This window comes from Mobula birostris, chromosome 18 (genome assembly GCF_030028105.1).
Source record: "Mobula birostris isolate sMobBir1 chromosome 18, sMobBir1.hap1, whole genome shotgun sequence".
Taxonomy (NCBI): domain Eukaryota; kingdom Metazoa; phylum Chordata; class Chondrichthyes; order Myliobatiformes; family Myliobatidae; genus Mobula; species Mobula birostris.
The window spans coordinates 48134355-48149153 of record NC_092387.1 but is presented as its reverse complement, the minus strand read 5'-3'; the positions used below and the strand labels follow the sequence as shown (position 1 = coordinate 48149153).

At 45.4% G+C, this 14799-nt stretch overlaps 1 protein-coding gene across 2 annotated transcripts in view; it reads right to left on the bottom strand.

The window, feature by feature from the left end:
• Positions 1-14417, bottom strand: part of unc5b (unc-5 netrin receptor B) — a 308757-nt gene extending 294340 nt beyond the window's left edge. For both annotated transcript variants that reach the window (XM_072282602.1, XM_072282603.1), the window contains exon 1: positions 13896-14417. In XM_072282602.1, coding sequence (XP_072138703.1) covers positions 13896-13968 — 73 coding nt within the window. In that variant the 5' untranslated portion in view covers positions 13969-14417. The remainder of the gene's footprint in view (positions 1-13895) is intronic.
• Between the last annotated feature and the right edge of the window lie 382 nt (positions 14418-14799).

Below are 14799 nucleotides of genomic sequence, written 5' to 3'. Positions count from 1 at the left end.
ATTGTTGCCTTGTAGCAATTGGGCTCCTAGGCAGGCTTCACTCGCCTCAGCACTGAACAGCCTCTGCATCTGTGGACTCACTTTTAAGTACTCTGCAGTTCATGTTCCATTTGTTCTTGTTTAGTGTTTTTTTAAAATTATTTGTGTGATTTGTACTGCTTTGCAAATTGAACATGTGGCAGTCTTGTGTTTCTTTTAGTGAATTCTATTGTTTCTTTGTTTTGTGGCTGCCTGCAAGAAGATGAATCTCAAGGTTCTATTTAATATATATACTTTGATAATAAATTTAACTTTGACCTCCACCCATGAACCCACCACTCCACACCCCCTCCACCTCAGCCCTTCTTTCACTCCTTTGAAGTGATGTCATCCACCTGAGAGAGTGAAGCTACTGAATGTCCCACTTAACAGCTGCTACCTTTGATAATGCTGCAATCCCTTCATAGCTTCAGAGAGTCAAGGCCTCTTCTGCTTTTGAAAACACACCCTTTTCCCCAAGCAAACTTTCCCTCATACCACTGTTTTGCCTTTGAAAGTTTGCCAAGCAATCCAACAGCACAAGGCTGACTCTCACACCTCAGTTAAGCACCAGGTGTTGCTACTGGAACAGGTGGTCCACAGGGCTTACTGACAAGCAATCAACAGGCATTAACATCTTCACAGGAAACCTCAGGTACTAACCCATCCCCACCTCTGAAGAAAACCTTGTGTGAAATTTACATCATACCAATAGAGTCCTCCAAAGCACATTGTCTCCCTCCACCACATTGCCCCTCCCATAAGCTGAGCCATTCTGCCTGCTTGTGTACCCTGGTTTCCCTTAGGTGCATCCACATTGTCCACCTCAGCTGACCATGTGAAGGGAACTCAATGGTCTCACCAGCCCCTGCCTGGTACAGAAGCCTCTGCTGACATCTCCATTGATTTTATAACTTGCCATTTTGTACTTTGGCCCCAGCTTTGACTTCTCCCAATATCTGAAGCACTGTTTCTGTGGCAATCAAACAAATCAAACGTTATAAAGGTATTCAATCGATCAACTTTATTCTGCTCTTTGCTGGGGATGAATATCACAATTGGCTAACGGTTTCCAGATGGTAATAACCTCTCAGTTCTGCAATCAGCATTATAAATCTTCTTCTCATTTTCTCCAGTGCTTCAATACCTCTTTACATTGAAGCACTGCACCACTTATTGTGGTGGGTTTTATAGATCCTGCAGCTAAAGTCAAGGAGATGATTTTGTGGGTCTGTCCTATCAAGGCAGCCTTTCATTGGACCTCTGAAAGGTGGAGGAAACGAGGGAGACCAAAGATAACTTGGTGCAGTACAGTACAGGCAGAAATGAAGACCCTGAACCACACCTTGGGCACGATAGAGAAGATGGTCAAGGACAGAGATAGAGGCCCTACATTGCTGCCCTGAGTGCCAGTGGTGTAAAAGGCAGTAACTGACTCACTACCTAATTGGTTAACAACCTTAAACAATCATACGCACACTCACAAACACCAACTAGTATTAATTTCTGTCTCAGATAAATTATCAAAGGTTACGGGGAGAAGGCAGGAGAATGGCATTGAGAGGGATAATTAATCAGCCGTGCCAAACTGGCAGAGCAGACTTCATGCCCAATTCTGCTCTTCTGACTTATGGGCCTATGGTCTTATAAGGGGCAGCACCTTTTACTCATTGCACCTACAGTCCTACAAGAAGTTCTTCATTCCTATCCACCTAGACTTCTTCTCCCTTGGTTCACTTTTACTATTCCCCCTCCCTCATCCACCTGTCCACTAACCCCACCTCTTTTCATCGGGTTCCACCTACCACCTACTGGGCCTCTGTCTCACCACTCCCTCTCACTTCTATACACTATCCATTCACCTCTGCACTCTCAGTCCTGATTCAGGATCTCGATATGAAATGTCGACTTTCTTTCCAAATGGGACCGTAGGTGGGGAGAAGGAGGTGTCTGATCGCCAGCTTCAGTCAGATCTATTCATGGAGGTTCATAGTGTAACTCGAATATTGAATCACTTCACCTTCTATCACTCATCTAATTTGTGGAAGCACAGTTTTCCTGTGGCCAATTAGAAGTGGAATGGATTAGTTTTCAGACAAATGGATTGACTGCGATTATCTGTCAATTTTAACTAATTGGGGAAACTATTCATGCTACAGGACTACAGTTTTTTTTTCTCTCTCATAGTTTGCTTGCTTTAGTTTCTCAATTAATCCTCTACTTCGGTGGGATCGAACATACACAATGCATCTTCAATTTCCATTTGTATGTAATTTCAACTTCCCTTCCTGTCCTCACACTGATCTGCCCGCACTCAGCCTTTCCTGCTGCCACAGAGAAACTAAACGCAAAGCGAAAAAATCACATCATAGTTCACTTGAGTAACCTGCAACGCAGTGGTATGAGCATTGAGAGAGTCCACGTCAAAGTAAAATTTATTATCAAAGTATATTTATGTTACTATATAGTACCTTGAGGTTCATCTTCTTTTAGGCATTTACAGAAAAGAGCCAATAAAATTTATGAACAGCTATACATAAACAAAGACTGACAAACAACCAATTTGTATTGTGCAAGAAAAAGTCAGAACATGATTTGTAAAGAGTCCTTGAGCATGAGAATGTAGGTTGTAAAATGAGTTCAAAGTTGAGGTGAGTGGAATTATCCACGTAGGTTCAGGAGCCTGATGGTTGTAGGGTAATGACTGTTCCTGAACTGATAGTTGGAAACCTCAGGCTTCTGTCCCACCTGGGCTTCTTCTCCTTTGGTTTACATTTACTATCCCCTCCCCCTTGCCCTCCTGTCTATCATCCCCACCCCTCCTCAACAGGTTCAACCTATCACCTACTGGCCTCTGTGTCCCCATTCCCTCTCACTGCCCATTCTCCTCTGCACACTCAGTCCTGATTCAGGATCTCGATATGAAATGTTGATCATCCCATCGCCTCCAAAGATGTTGCTCTGCATTGATATAACACCTATTATTACCTCAGAATTTCCAAAAGTGCTTAACAGCCAATAAATCAATTTTAAAGTCCAGTCGCTGTGATATCAGAAACACAGCAGACAACTTGCAAGCAGCCATAACCAGCAACGTGATCATGGTCAGTTAATTTTCTCAGGTGATCTTCACTAAAGAGTAAGTACTGGCTACAGAAAAGCACCACACACAAAATGCTGGAAGAATTCAGCAGGTCAGGCAACATCTATGGAAATTAATAGACAGTCGCAGTTTTGGGCTGAGACCCTTCTCCAGGACTGGAAGGGGAGAAGTCAGAGCAAGAAGGTGGGGGAGAGAAGGGAGGGAGAAGTATTTAAATTTGAGGTGATAGTGGGTGCTTCAATTAACAGCCCATACAAATGCTGGCATCTTGCACACTGCTACACTTGGCTCAGTAAATGCACCGCAGTTTCACCCTGGATTTCACATCAAATCAGGACTGAAACAACCTTCTAACCTGCTAACAGAACAAAAGGAAAGAGCACCAGGACTACAAAACAATTTGTGGGTTGCAATTGGTAGTAGGGGCAAGGCAGAGGAATAGATAGGGTAACCATGGACTGCTGAAGTGAACTGAGGGCTCCAACAATATTCTGACATAATTGAGATTGCCAGCTTCCAGACATGGAACAAGGACCACCAATAACAACTCATATATCGGAGTCAAAGCATAATTTTGTATTCAGCCATCATTATCCAGTGGTCTCTGTTACAACAAGAAAACATACTTGCAAGCTCAAGAGTATGTTGTTAAATGCATGGGAACAACAACTTATCTAAGAAATGATGTGCTGACATTGGACAGGGTTCAGAGGAGGTTCACGAGAATGATTCCAGGAATGAAAGGGTTACCATATGAGGACTGGTTGATGGCTCTCGTCTGGTACGCTGGAATTCAAAAGAATGAGGGTGAATCTCATTGAAACCTGTCAAAAATGAAAGGTCTTGACAGAGTGGATGTGGAGAGGATGTTTCCTAAGGTGGGGAAGTCTAGGAGCAGAGAATGCAGACTCAGAATAGAAGGACGTCCATTTAGGACGGAGATGAGGTGAAATTTCTTGAGCCAGAGAGTGATGATTCTGTGGAATTCATTAGTACATGAGACTGTGGAGGCCAAGTCATTGTGTATATTTAAAGCAGAGGTTGATAGATTCTTGATTAGTCAGGGCATGAAGGGTTACTGGGATAAAGCAGAAGATTGGGGCTGAGAGGGAAATAGATCAGCCATGATGAAATGGCAGAACAGACTCGATGGGCCAAATAGCCTAATTCCGCTCCTATACCTTACGGTCTAACGTTTATGCAGAGATGCAATGAAAAAAAATCTTGCACAGCATCATAAAAGCAGCACTTATGAGATAAACATAAACATAAATCATTCACAAATTTTACAAGAAAGAACACATTTAGAACAAAAAAGTCGATTTTAGTGCAAAGTGGTCACAGTGTTGTTAAACTACAGCGATTAAAAGCTCTACCAGTTGGTTCAAAAACCGAATGGTTGAAAGGAAGCAGCTGTTCTTGAATCTGGTGGTGTGGGGCTTCAGGATTTTACACCTCCTGCCTGAAGGTAACTGTGAGAAGATGGCATGGTCACAGTGGAAGGGAGTTTTGATGATGGATATTGCCTTCATGAGGCAGCACCGCCTGAAAAAAATTACCGATGGTGAGGTGGGATATGCCCAAGACGTATTGTGCCGATTATTCTTTAAATCTCCTGCTCTCCTCCACAAGCCTCTCACGATCTCAATTTGCTCACTACCCTAAAAAAAAAGATTCTAAGAAACCACCACAGCAGCTTAGGGGCTTTTACTGCTCAGGCCATGGAAGTTCGGAGTTCAATTCCAATGTCATCTGTAAGGAGTCTTTATGTCCTCCCTGTGGAAATCAGGGGTTCTATCCGGGACGCTCTAAGTTTCCTCACATAGTCCAAAGTTGTACCGGTTAGTCGGTTAGTTGGTCATTGTAAACTGTCTCGTGATCAGACTACGGTTAAGTTGGGAGTTGCTGGGCGGCACAGCTTGAAGGGCTGGAGGAGTCTATTCCGCTCTGTATCTCCATACATGGGTTCATACAATAGAAAAAAGCTATTTTGTTGACTCCTGGAGTCAAGGCCAGCAGGGCCGATTCAACATCGCACAGCAATGCTTCACTCTATTTCACCAGTGTGAAATACAGTCTGAGATTCCTGTGCATATGTGGGACAGAATTCCATTGTGTAATGGAAAATCTCAGAGAGAGTTAATCCTTGCCTCCTCTTGGACTCCCTATGCCATTTCAAAAGTTCTTCCTGACCTTAAGCCACTCTAAGTATGAAAGGGGGTGGGGGTGTTATCCAGCTCGTAACCTTGGTGAAGAAAATATAACTTATGATAGGTAGTGTTAAATTCTTGTTGGTATAAATGGGGCAAATCACTTATGTATGAATGAACTTTGTAACTTCAATTATAAATCTAAAAATTAAAACACAATGGAATTAGTACCCATATTACTGATCAGTCTGTCCAGCACCCATTCAGGAATCAATAATTTTATTTTATTTTGAGACACAGAGCAGATTACACCCTTCTGGCCCTTCGAGTCTTGCTGCCCAGCAAACACAGAAAACCCTGATTTAACCCTTCCACAATCACAGGACAATTTACAACGACCAGTTAACCTACCCAATAAGTCTTTGGACTGTGGGAGGAAACTGGAGCACCCGGGGAAAATCCATGCATTCCAAGGGGAGAATGTACAGAGACTCCTATCAGAGGATGCCAGAATCGAATTCCGAGCCCTGAGCTGTAATAGCGTTGCGCTAACTGCTACGCTGCCATGGCTCCCAATGAAGGGCTAATTATTGTGGTAAGTTGCTTTAGGTAGGCAGCCACCTGTAAATATCGGCAAGTTAGAAGTCTCTGGTCAGAAAACATCACTGGAAATGAATTTCTTTCTTTCGCAATGTGATGCGTAATGGTGACATCAAAATTAGGACAATTGCATAAAAAACATTTCAGCAAATCTCCTGTTGGTTAAATTATAACATGCTTCATAAAATTAAGTAATTTGTGTATTGCCTGCAATTTTACAAATGACATTGCCCACTAAGCACGTAGTGTAAACTTTGAATGCTGAGTCTGATGTTTCAATCTTATTACCACATAGATAGCCAAGGCCCGACAAAGGGAACTCTTTGCTCCAGGATCATCAAATGAAGGAAACTCAAGTTTAACTCTGACGCCATTTTAAGTCAATTCTGACAGAGGGAGGGGGCCTCGTTGCTGATTGGTTGCATGGTGAACTCTGTGCATTGTCTGGACCTTGCCATGCAACCAGTCAGCGACAAGACACCTTGCCTACATCACAATTGAGTTTCTGTAATGACAACCAATCATCTGATTGATAAGTATATAAAGGCCAAGCATTCAGAAGACATACCACAAGTGAATAATGCACTGATGATATCTCCTTACATGGTGATGAAATGTTTGCAAATGGGTTGCCAAGATCGGAGAACAATTCAACCTAACCAGCTCTGGATATATTCTCTCCCATTTCTTCACCCCCAGAACCCAATGGCAAAGGACTTTTGATGACAACAGCCATTATTTCCTACTTGGAGAATGTGTACATTTAGTAGAGAGAGGGAGTGGATAAGGAAGAAGGAATAATTCAAAGATACAAAAAAAGAAAATGGTGGGATGGGATTGGGGGAGCAAGATAAGAAATTTCAAAACTAACTTCTACTCACCTTTTCCCTCTCTCACCTTCTCTCTTTGCCTGCCCATCTCCTCTCTCTGGTGGTCTTCCCCATCCCTTTCTTCTTCCATGGCCTTTTGTTCTGTCCTATCAGACTCCCCCTTCTCCAGCTATTTATCTCTTTCACACCAATCAACTTCCCAGCTCTTTATGTCATCCCCCCCCCAGTTTCACCTATCACCTTGTGTTTCTCTCTCCCCTCCCCCACTTTTTAAAGCTACTCCTCATCTTTTTTTCTCCAGACCTGCCGAAGGGTCTCAGCCCGAAACAGCGATTATACTCTTTTCCATAGATGCTGCCTGGCCTGCTGGCTTCCTCCAGCATTTTGTGTGTGTTGCTTGGATTTCCAGCATCTACAGATTTTCTCGTTTGTGATTCTACTCAGCTTGCAAGCTTCTCAGTTCCAATACCTGCAATGCACTAAGGAATCAGAATCAGATCAGGTTTATTCTCACTGACATATGCTGTGAAATTTGTTGTTTGGTGGCAGCAGTACAGTACAATAAAAAGGAAAGGTACATCACATCTGGAGTTTCCCTGGTTAGCGGACGATTTCTCTCCACGCCTCCCTGATGTAGTGGGGAACCGCGTATAAAGCGAGTTACAGCAGTGGTTTGCCATTGCCTTCTGCCGGGTGAGTTTCCAAAGAGATCACCAGCTCGTACCCAGCATGGATGGAAAGTGGGCAGGGGAGCTGGCTGGATTCAAACTCAGGACCTTTCATCCCGAAGTCCGGCACTGATGCCACTATGCCACCAGCCGGGTCACAGTCCAATACATAATATAAACTATAAATTAAAACAAGAACTATATGCAAAAACGTAAAGTAAGATGTGCAAAAATTGTGAGGTAGTGTTCATGGTTTCATTGTCTATTTAGAAATCTCATGACGGAAGAGAAGAAGCTATTCTTAAAATGTTGAGTGTATATTTTCAGGCTCCTGTTTCTCCTCTCTAATTGTAGTAACGATTGGTTGTGGGGGTGCGGTCCTTAATAGAGGATGCTGCCTTGTTGAGGCACCACCTTTTGAAGATGCCCTTGATGGTGGGGAGGCTAATGCCCATGACAGAACTGGCTGAATTTCCAACCCCCTGCAGATTTTTCTAATCCTGTGGCCCTCCATACCAGACGGTGATGCAGCTAGTTAGCATGGTCCCCACAATACATCTGTAGAAATTTGCCAGTCTTTGGTGAAGGGAAGGATATAACAGTGAGATGGGCTGTCAGCTTTCAGGCAAGATCGCACAGGTATCAGTGCTTTCATTGTAGGGCAAACCCAGATGGAATGAATAACTTCTCAAGTCTGCAAAGAGACTGGATTCTGCCATGCTTAAAGCAAACCAGCAAGAACAAAGGCATCTCACCCTGCCCACCTCTAGCTCAAGTTCAAAATCCTTTCATCTCTCATCACCCAGCAGCAAGAGTAATCGCCAGGAAGACCAATTCTAGGGCCAAAAGTAGAAGATACTCGCTAATTAATCCACTTGGGAATTTGGGAGAAAGCTTTCCACAAAGTGTGGTGAGAACATGAAGATGGAACAGTCAAGATTTAATTAGCTAGATAAGTGCATAAGGGAGAGGAGGAGAGGGGGAGACAAGGTGAATGGGATAGGATTTGTGTGAGCACCTGAAACGTCGACTGCAGTCGCTAGATGCTTCCTGACCTGCTGAGTTCCTCCAGCATTTTGTGTGTTGATGGGATTAAGGCAGTTTAAATACTGCAACACACTCACATGAAGTCATTGTGAATAAACTGACATTTATGATGTTAGAAATACATCAAGGTGTTTTTTTACATAGAAGTAAGAGCCTGCTCCATTTCTAAGATTCTCCCATTAGTCTCAAATACCATCAAAATCACCCGATATACCGATTGCATCCAGCACAACTCTGACTCTGTTAATATCATCTCAGAGAGAATTATTCCATTTAGGATGAAGGTAGCAAGGCATTTAGCCTTGTGACACTACAACTACCACCAAGATACGCAAGAATGCTTCTACATTGCAGCTGTCCTAGACCAAACCAATTCTCTCTTTTTCTACTTCGTTCTAGTCCTTTTCAATTCTCAGGGACAATCTTACTGAGCCCCTACACTCTTAACAAGTGGTGCTCACAACTCTGAGCTCGTCCCACTGTAGAGACTTGAGCCCACAGTTCAAGGCTGAACCTCCCATACAGTAACTTGGGAATCTTCAGCCACTGGAAAACTGTTATTTGAGCAGGAAGTTCCAGTCCCTGCCTTCCCTTTGGGCAGAAGTGGAAGATCTTTTGGCGTTATTGGGATGGACTAAAGGAGTTGTCATCATTACCTGGCAAATGTCATGACTCAATCAGAATTTCAAAAACATAATGAACTAATCACTTCTGTTTGTAGGAGCTTGCCGAGCACAAATTGGCTCTAGTGGTTCACACGTTGCAACAATGGCTAATCATTGGCAGTAAATTGTTTTGTGATATTTGAAAGGGATTTTAAGGGTGCTATGGAAATGTAGGTCCTTGTTTATCTTACACATTTCTGCTTGTAGTTCTTTCCACCAGAGGAGGTAAAGTTTGGTCTTTCTACTACCTCTAGATGTCACTATGGTGCACAATGCTGAATAATTCACAGGGGAGGCCATGAAATGCCACCTAGTGGTCGACGCTCAGCAGTCGTTTACCTTTGATTTCTTAAGGGAATTTAAATCTGTTACCTTCCAAGCTGAGTTGACAGTAATTTTTGGAGTGCATTAAAACAATTACAACCAAGTACTGTCCTGTTGCTAAAATGCTAAAAACATCCAACAATGCACAAATATCCCCAGTAAACTCATTGCAGAGTCTCAAGGCTCCTTATTGTCTCTGCTAATAATACTTTATGATCATCAGCTAATCACACATTGGCCCCTCCTGTTTACCTTGCTAGTGTAGTGGTACACCATTACACAGTCCAGCGGACCGGAGACAGTACCATTCCTCCATCACATTGTGCAAGATTCTGCTGCATACAAACCCATAGACTCTACTAGGTGTGACTAAGTGGAAGAACACACAGAAATTTCAACCCACACAAAGATTACTGATGCATCTCCCAAGGAGTAAGAAGAAATGAATAGGCAGCATTATTTAAAAGAAACAGGTACACACACTGACTCCAACCAAGCATTTCATCAGCAAGTCAACCAGTATCCAAAGAAGGTATATATTAAATTCTCTGAGTCACCATTTACCTCAATGGGACTTTTAAAGTGTGAGCTGGCTGTTCATCTATCACAAAAGAAGGCACAGAACTGTTCCACCTGTCCAGAGCATGTTGCTCCAACCACCTTTCACCTAACTGCACCAGTCTGGCTCCCCATTCCTTTCTCCCTCATTGCGTATTGAACTTCATCATTGGAGATGCCAGCATCCTACTTTTTTTTGGGAATGATGCAACTATTCCTTAGAGAACATTTGATTCACAACTCTGAGACACAAAAAGGGAGACAGTGATACAGGGAGACTAATGATGTACAATGTGACACAATTGACAGGTCTAACTAACTTGGGGGCTGAGTGCTGTCTTTGGGACACAGGCCAATCACTGAGTAGGACAACCAAGAATCCTAACGCTCCCACAGACTGTGTAGATTTACATCGGGGAGAGGGGGAGGGAGAAACAGGGAGACAGAGGGAGAGAGAGAGAGAGAGGGAGAGAGGAAAAGAATGGGCAATGAGAGTGAGAAGAGAAGACAAGAGAGGAGGAAGAATACAAGGCAAAAGAGGGGAAATATGGGTGAACTGAGATGGCCGAGGGATCATGTGGATATGCTGGACGGTGGAGGACAGGAGAGGCATGAAGGTACACTTTTAAAACCTGCAGAGAGATGAGGAATTAGATGATTGAAGCTGCCACATGGACGTACATGAGATGTGATACTCAACAATGATAGGATGTTTACAAGCAGTTTCAAATATTAAAACGTGTCAAACACTTTAAATTCAGCACACAAAGCTCATTAAATGGCTGATGGTTACAATAGACAAACAACATAATAAGACGACAGAGACCGAATCCTGATCTCTCAACAAGGATTATGAAAGCAGGAGTGGTGAAATTCTGCTCCAGGAATTTCCTTTTCCTTATTTCTCCAATTTACCTTCTACAGTTAATTAATAAGAGGAGGCCAGCAAACTCTTTAAGATTTAACTAGGAACGTGTGTTGATGGGAAAAATACCGTATATTATACAATGGGTTTGCGTCTCCGTATATCTTCACATTCTAAAGATGATCGTACCTGGCAGGACTTGGAGACCAGGTCTTATCCCCTGCAGCTAAATACCAATCATCATAGGGGCAGGACCATGGCTTCTCATTAACCTTAAAAATGCAATAGTATCAACATATAGGCCTGGCAAAGCATTAGAGTGCCCAAAATGCAACAACGTCTTGAAAATCCAAGAACTTTGGATGCCAGAAACCTCAAACTAACAGTAAATGCTGGAAACACTTAGCAGGTCAGGCAGCATCACCGGAGCGAGAAGCTCTCTCATTGTACCTGGTCTGCAGCTTCCAACATTTTCTGTTTTTTTCTCCCCTTAATTCCATAAGCTTCTGCATCATTGTGTCAAGCTAATATTGGTGTGGGTATGTGCGAACGCAGAGGGTTAAAGGGGTGAGGGACGGTGAATGGGGCTGGGTAAAAGGACGCCTAAGATGGGGTGTTTGCGGCGAGTCGGGTTGGAGGCAGAATTGGATATGATACAGGGGTCAGGCTGCTCTGTAAACTTCTCCAGTGACATGCCCTTGCTGGGGTGTGCAGGACCACACCTTCAGTGCCTGAGCTCAGATTAAACCATTCTTTATGTCCCTGCGCTCAGCACTCGGCGCGACCGCCGGTTCAGCACCCGCGTTGTGTCCATTTCATCGCTCGCGAGGCACAACCACCCCTTTAAACTGCTAACGCTAATATTCCCACAAACTGCAGAATGTATTAACCGTCTCGGTTAGGCCTTAACAGGCGCTGTGCAGAGGGCATTTCACTCTTTTGCCGTGGCTGATGTAAACTTCCAAAGATCCGCGGCCGGTCTCCCGTGTTACACTGGCTCTCGGTGAAACGACGGGAGCATTTAATCACAACTTTCAGAAAGATTTGATCAAAATAACAGTACAGTCGGAAATGCCGGAGTAATGAAGCGTGCGCTACAAATCTGCCCCAGTTTTAGAACAGATCTCACTGTCTCTCTCCCCTCTCCGCCCCGGCAACAACAGAATGCTGTACACAGAGTGAGGCATTGCGGCGCCGCAGGACGACCATTTGCGAGTTCTCTGGGACGAGTCCTAGCGATATTCTCACGGGAACTAAGATTTGTCCCTTCAGGCAGACTAAACCCTCCCGGATGACACTTTCCCATTTAAGGAATCTCCACCCCGGCACGACCCCAAAACTTTTTCAAGATAAGAAAAAAAAGAGCCCCGTCTTCTTTGCAAGATGATATTCAGATATTTAATTCTACAGTGTCAATAACCCTGTAGATAACGGTTCCGTCCCGCACAGAACGACTTGCGGTCTTTATATAGAAGCTCCCCCAAGAATAGGTTGAGGTTTGGCAGGGCCGGTGTTTTGTCCCCGGTATCACTGGCTGCTCGCCCACTAGGAAACCATCCCCCACCGAAAAAAAAGGCACCGGGTAACTGTCCCAGTCTCAACCTTTCTTTTTGACTGCAGCCGGAGCCAAGTCCCACAGGAGTCCGCTTGTTATTCCCGGACGATACCAACCCATCCTTCACCATTCCCATCCCAGTTCTGGAGCTCGGACGTGAAGGGTCCGAGCCCAACATGTGTCGCTTGTTACCACGAACCCCACCCCAACCCCCCGGCCAGTCAAGACGAGAAGGGAGGTTCGTGAGGGGTAGGTCAGGAGAAAGAATGGGGAAAGGGGAGGGTGTGAGAGATTGTGGACAAAAAAAAGTGGAGAGGGAGGGAGGTAAACAGATAAAAGTGATGTATTGGTAAGGGGAAACGAAGGAATGAGGAACGGGAGGGAGTACGGAGTGTGAGAGGGGAGTCAAGGAAAGGAGGTGCAAGAAGAGATGAACGAATGCATATTAATAAGGGGAGAGAGGGAAGCAGCGAGAGAGGAGACGGCAAAGGGCTAAGGATGGGATGGGAGGGAGTGTGGAGTGGGCTGGGGAAGGGAAGGGGAGGAGAGGCGAGAAGCAGGAGAAAGGATGAGGGGAACGGGAGGCGATGTGAAGAAATGGGCAAGGAGGCAGAGAGGGTGAAGGTGGGAGAGCAGCAGCGTGAGGTGCAAGGGATTGGGAGAGGGAGCGGGTGCGGAAGGGGACTGGTATGTGGGGAGGTAGGAGAAGGGGGATTAGAGCAAAGAATGGGGATTGATAGGAGTGGGGGAAGAGGGCTTGTGCAGGGACAGGAGGGGGTGTGGGATGAAGGGATGGAGAATGGGTGGGAGAAGGTATTGAAGGGAATGTGGAGTATAAAGGGAGTGATGGCTAGAAGGAGAGTGGGGGACCGAGAGTACTACTGGAGGAGAAGGGGCAATGTGAACAGGGGGAAGAAGGGGAGTGGGATGACAGAAGGGGAGGGAGTACAATGGAGAATAGTGGGGGGGGGGGAAGGGAGGTGCAGGCAGTGGAGGGTGATAGATCGAAGGCCCGGGAGGTTCCCGTGCGCCCATGAAGGATGATGGGGACTGGAACAAACTTGGCAAGGAGCAGCCTGCAACTCTCTGCCCCGGCATCACATCAGCCGCAGGCTCCCCGGAACAAGGCGCCCGGTCACCCTCCGCTCAGTCCTCACGGGAGCTGGAAGGGCACTCGCCAATCTCTGCCTTATTTCGGGAGGGGTGTTCCCGCGGGCCCCTTTCAACTCCTAATGATGGGGGAAAGGTGGGAGTGGGCGTCCCCAGAAGACCCACTGGGAACATCAGAGATGTGGGGGGGGGGGTTGGAGGCAGAGAGGCAACTCGGTGTCCGGGAAACTTTTGTCCCCTAACTGAGCCACTGGAGAAGTAACGCGGAGCCCCAGTCTCCCAGCAGCGTTTGTATCACAACAGAGCTCTGCGTGCACTCAGCGCAGCTCGCTCGCTCGCCCGCCAAACTGATCGGAAACTGAACCAAGGCGACGGCTGACAAGCCCCACACGTCCCCCTTACCTGCGTGACAGAGGCCGAGGGTACAGAGAAGTAGGCGGAGAGCCGTCAGGCCGGGTGACCGGGACCGAATCATCCCCAACTGCTGCTCTCCTCTCCCGGCAGAGGCGAGTCGAGTTGTGGGGGAGAGAGAGAGAGAGAGACCACGGGCGAACACACACACAAACACTGATCTCTGTTTCTCCTTTCCTTGCAGTAGCTCACTCCAGGAATATTTGGAAAATAAACTTAGTACTGTAAATGTTTACAGCAACGCTGAAAAATCCCTTGATTTTTTTTCCTTTTTTTTCCAGGCGAAGAAACTGCTTGTAGATTCAGGTTCAGCTTTCTACCAAACACTTTGCAATCCCAAGTTGCGTATGCTGTTCATTTCACTCTCCAGTTAGACTGTGTGTGTGCATCTTGCAGACGCACACACAAACACACGCACACACACAGCAGTACTCCAGCCACTTTCCCTCAAGGTGTAAGGAACAGCCGAGAGAGTTCCGCCTACAAAAAAAATATCCCCAGCAAGCTCCCCCCTCCCTCCCCCCGGGAGCAGTCGCAAAACCCGGCAGCTTCCAACACTCCGGTCCCTCCCAACTCCCTCTCCCAGGAACAGCAGTCCGATCCTCCCAGAATCCGGGCGGCGATGTTTCTGAGAAACTCAACCTATAACACAGAGAGGAGTTTAATAACCCATTTACAGAATCTGTGCAAGCTCCCCCCAGCTGACAATGTGCAGTTTATCCTCAATTTGATTGATGGAAGTCAAGTCGACTGATAAAATAGATTGTAAACTCTTTATTATTAATAAACATGGGAAGCCTGACCTCTATTTCCCCTACAATTAATTTAAAGTAAGTAGCGCGTTAGAAATGACGTAGCCTTTTCATTGTATACTTTTAAAATGTATTACAGATAC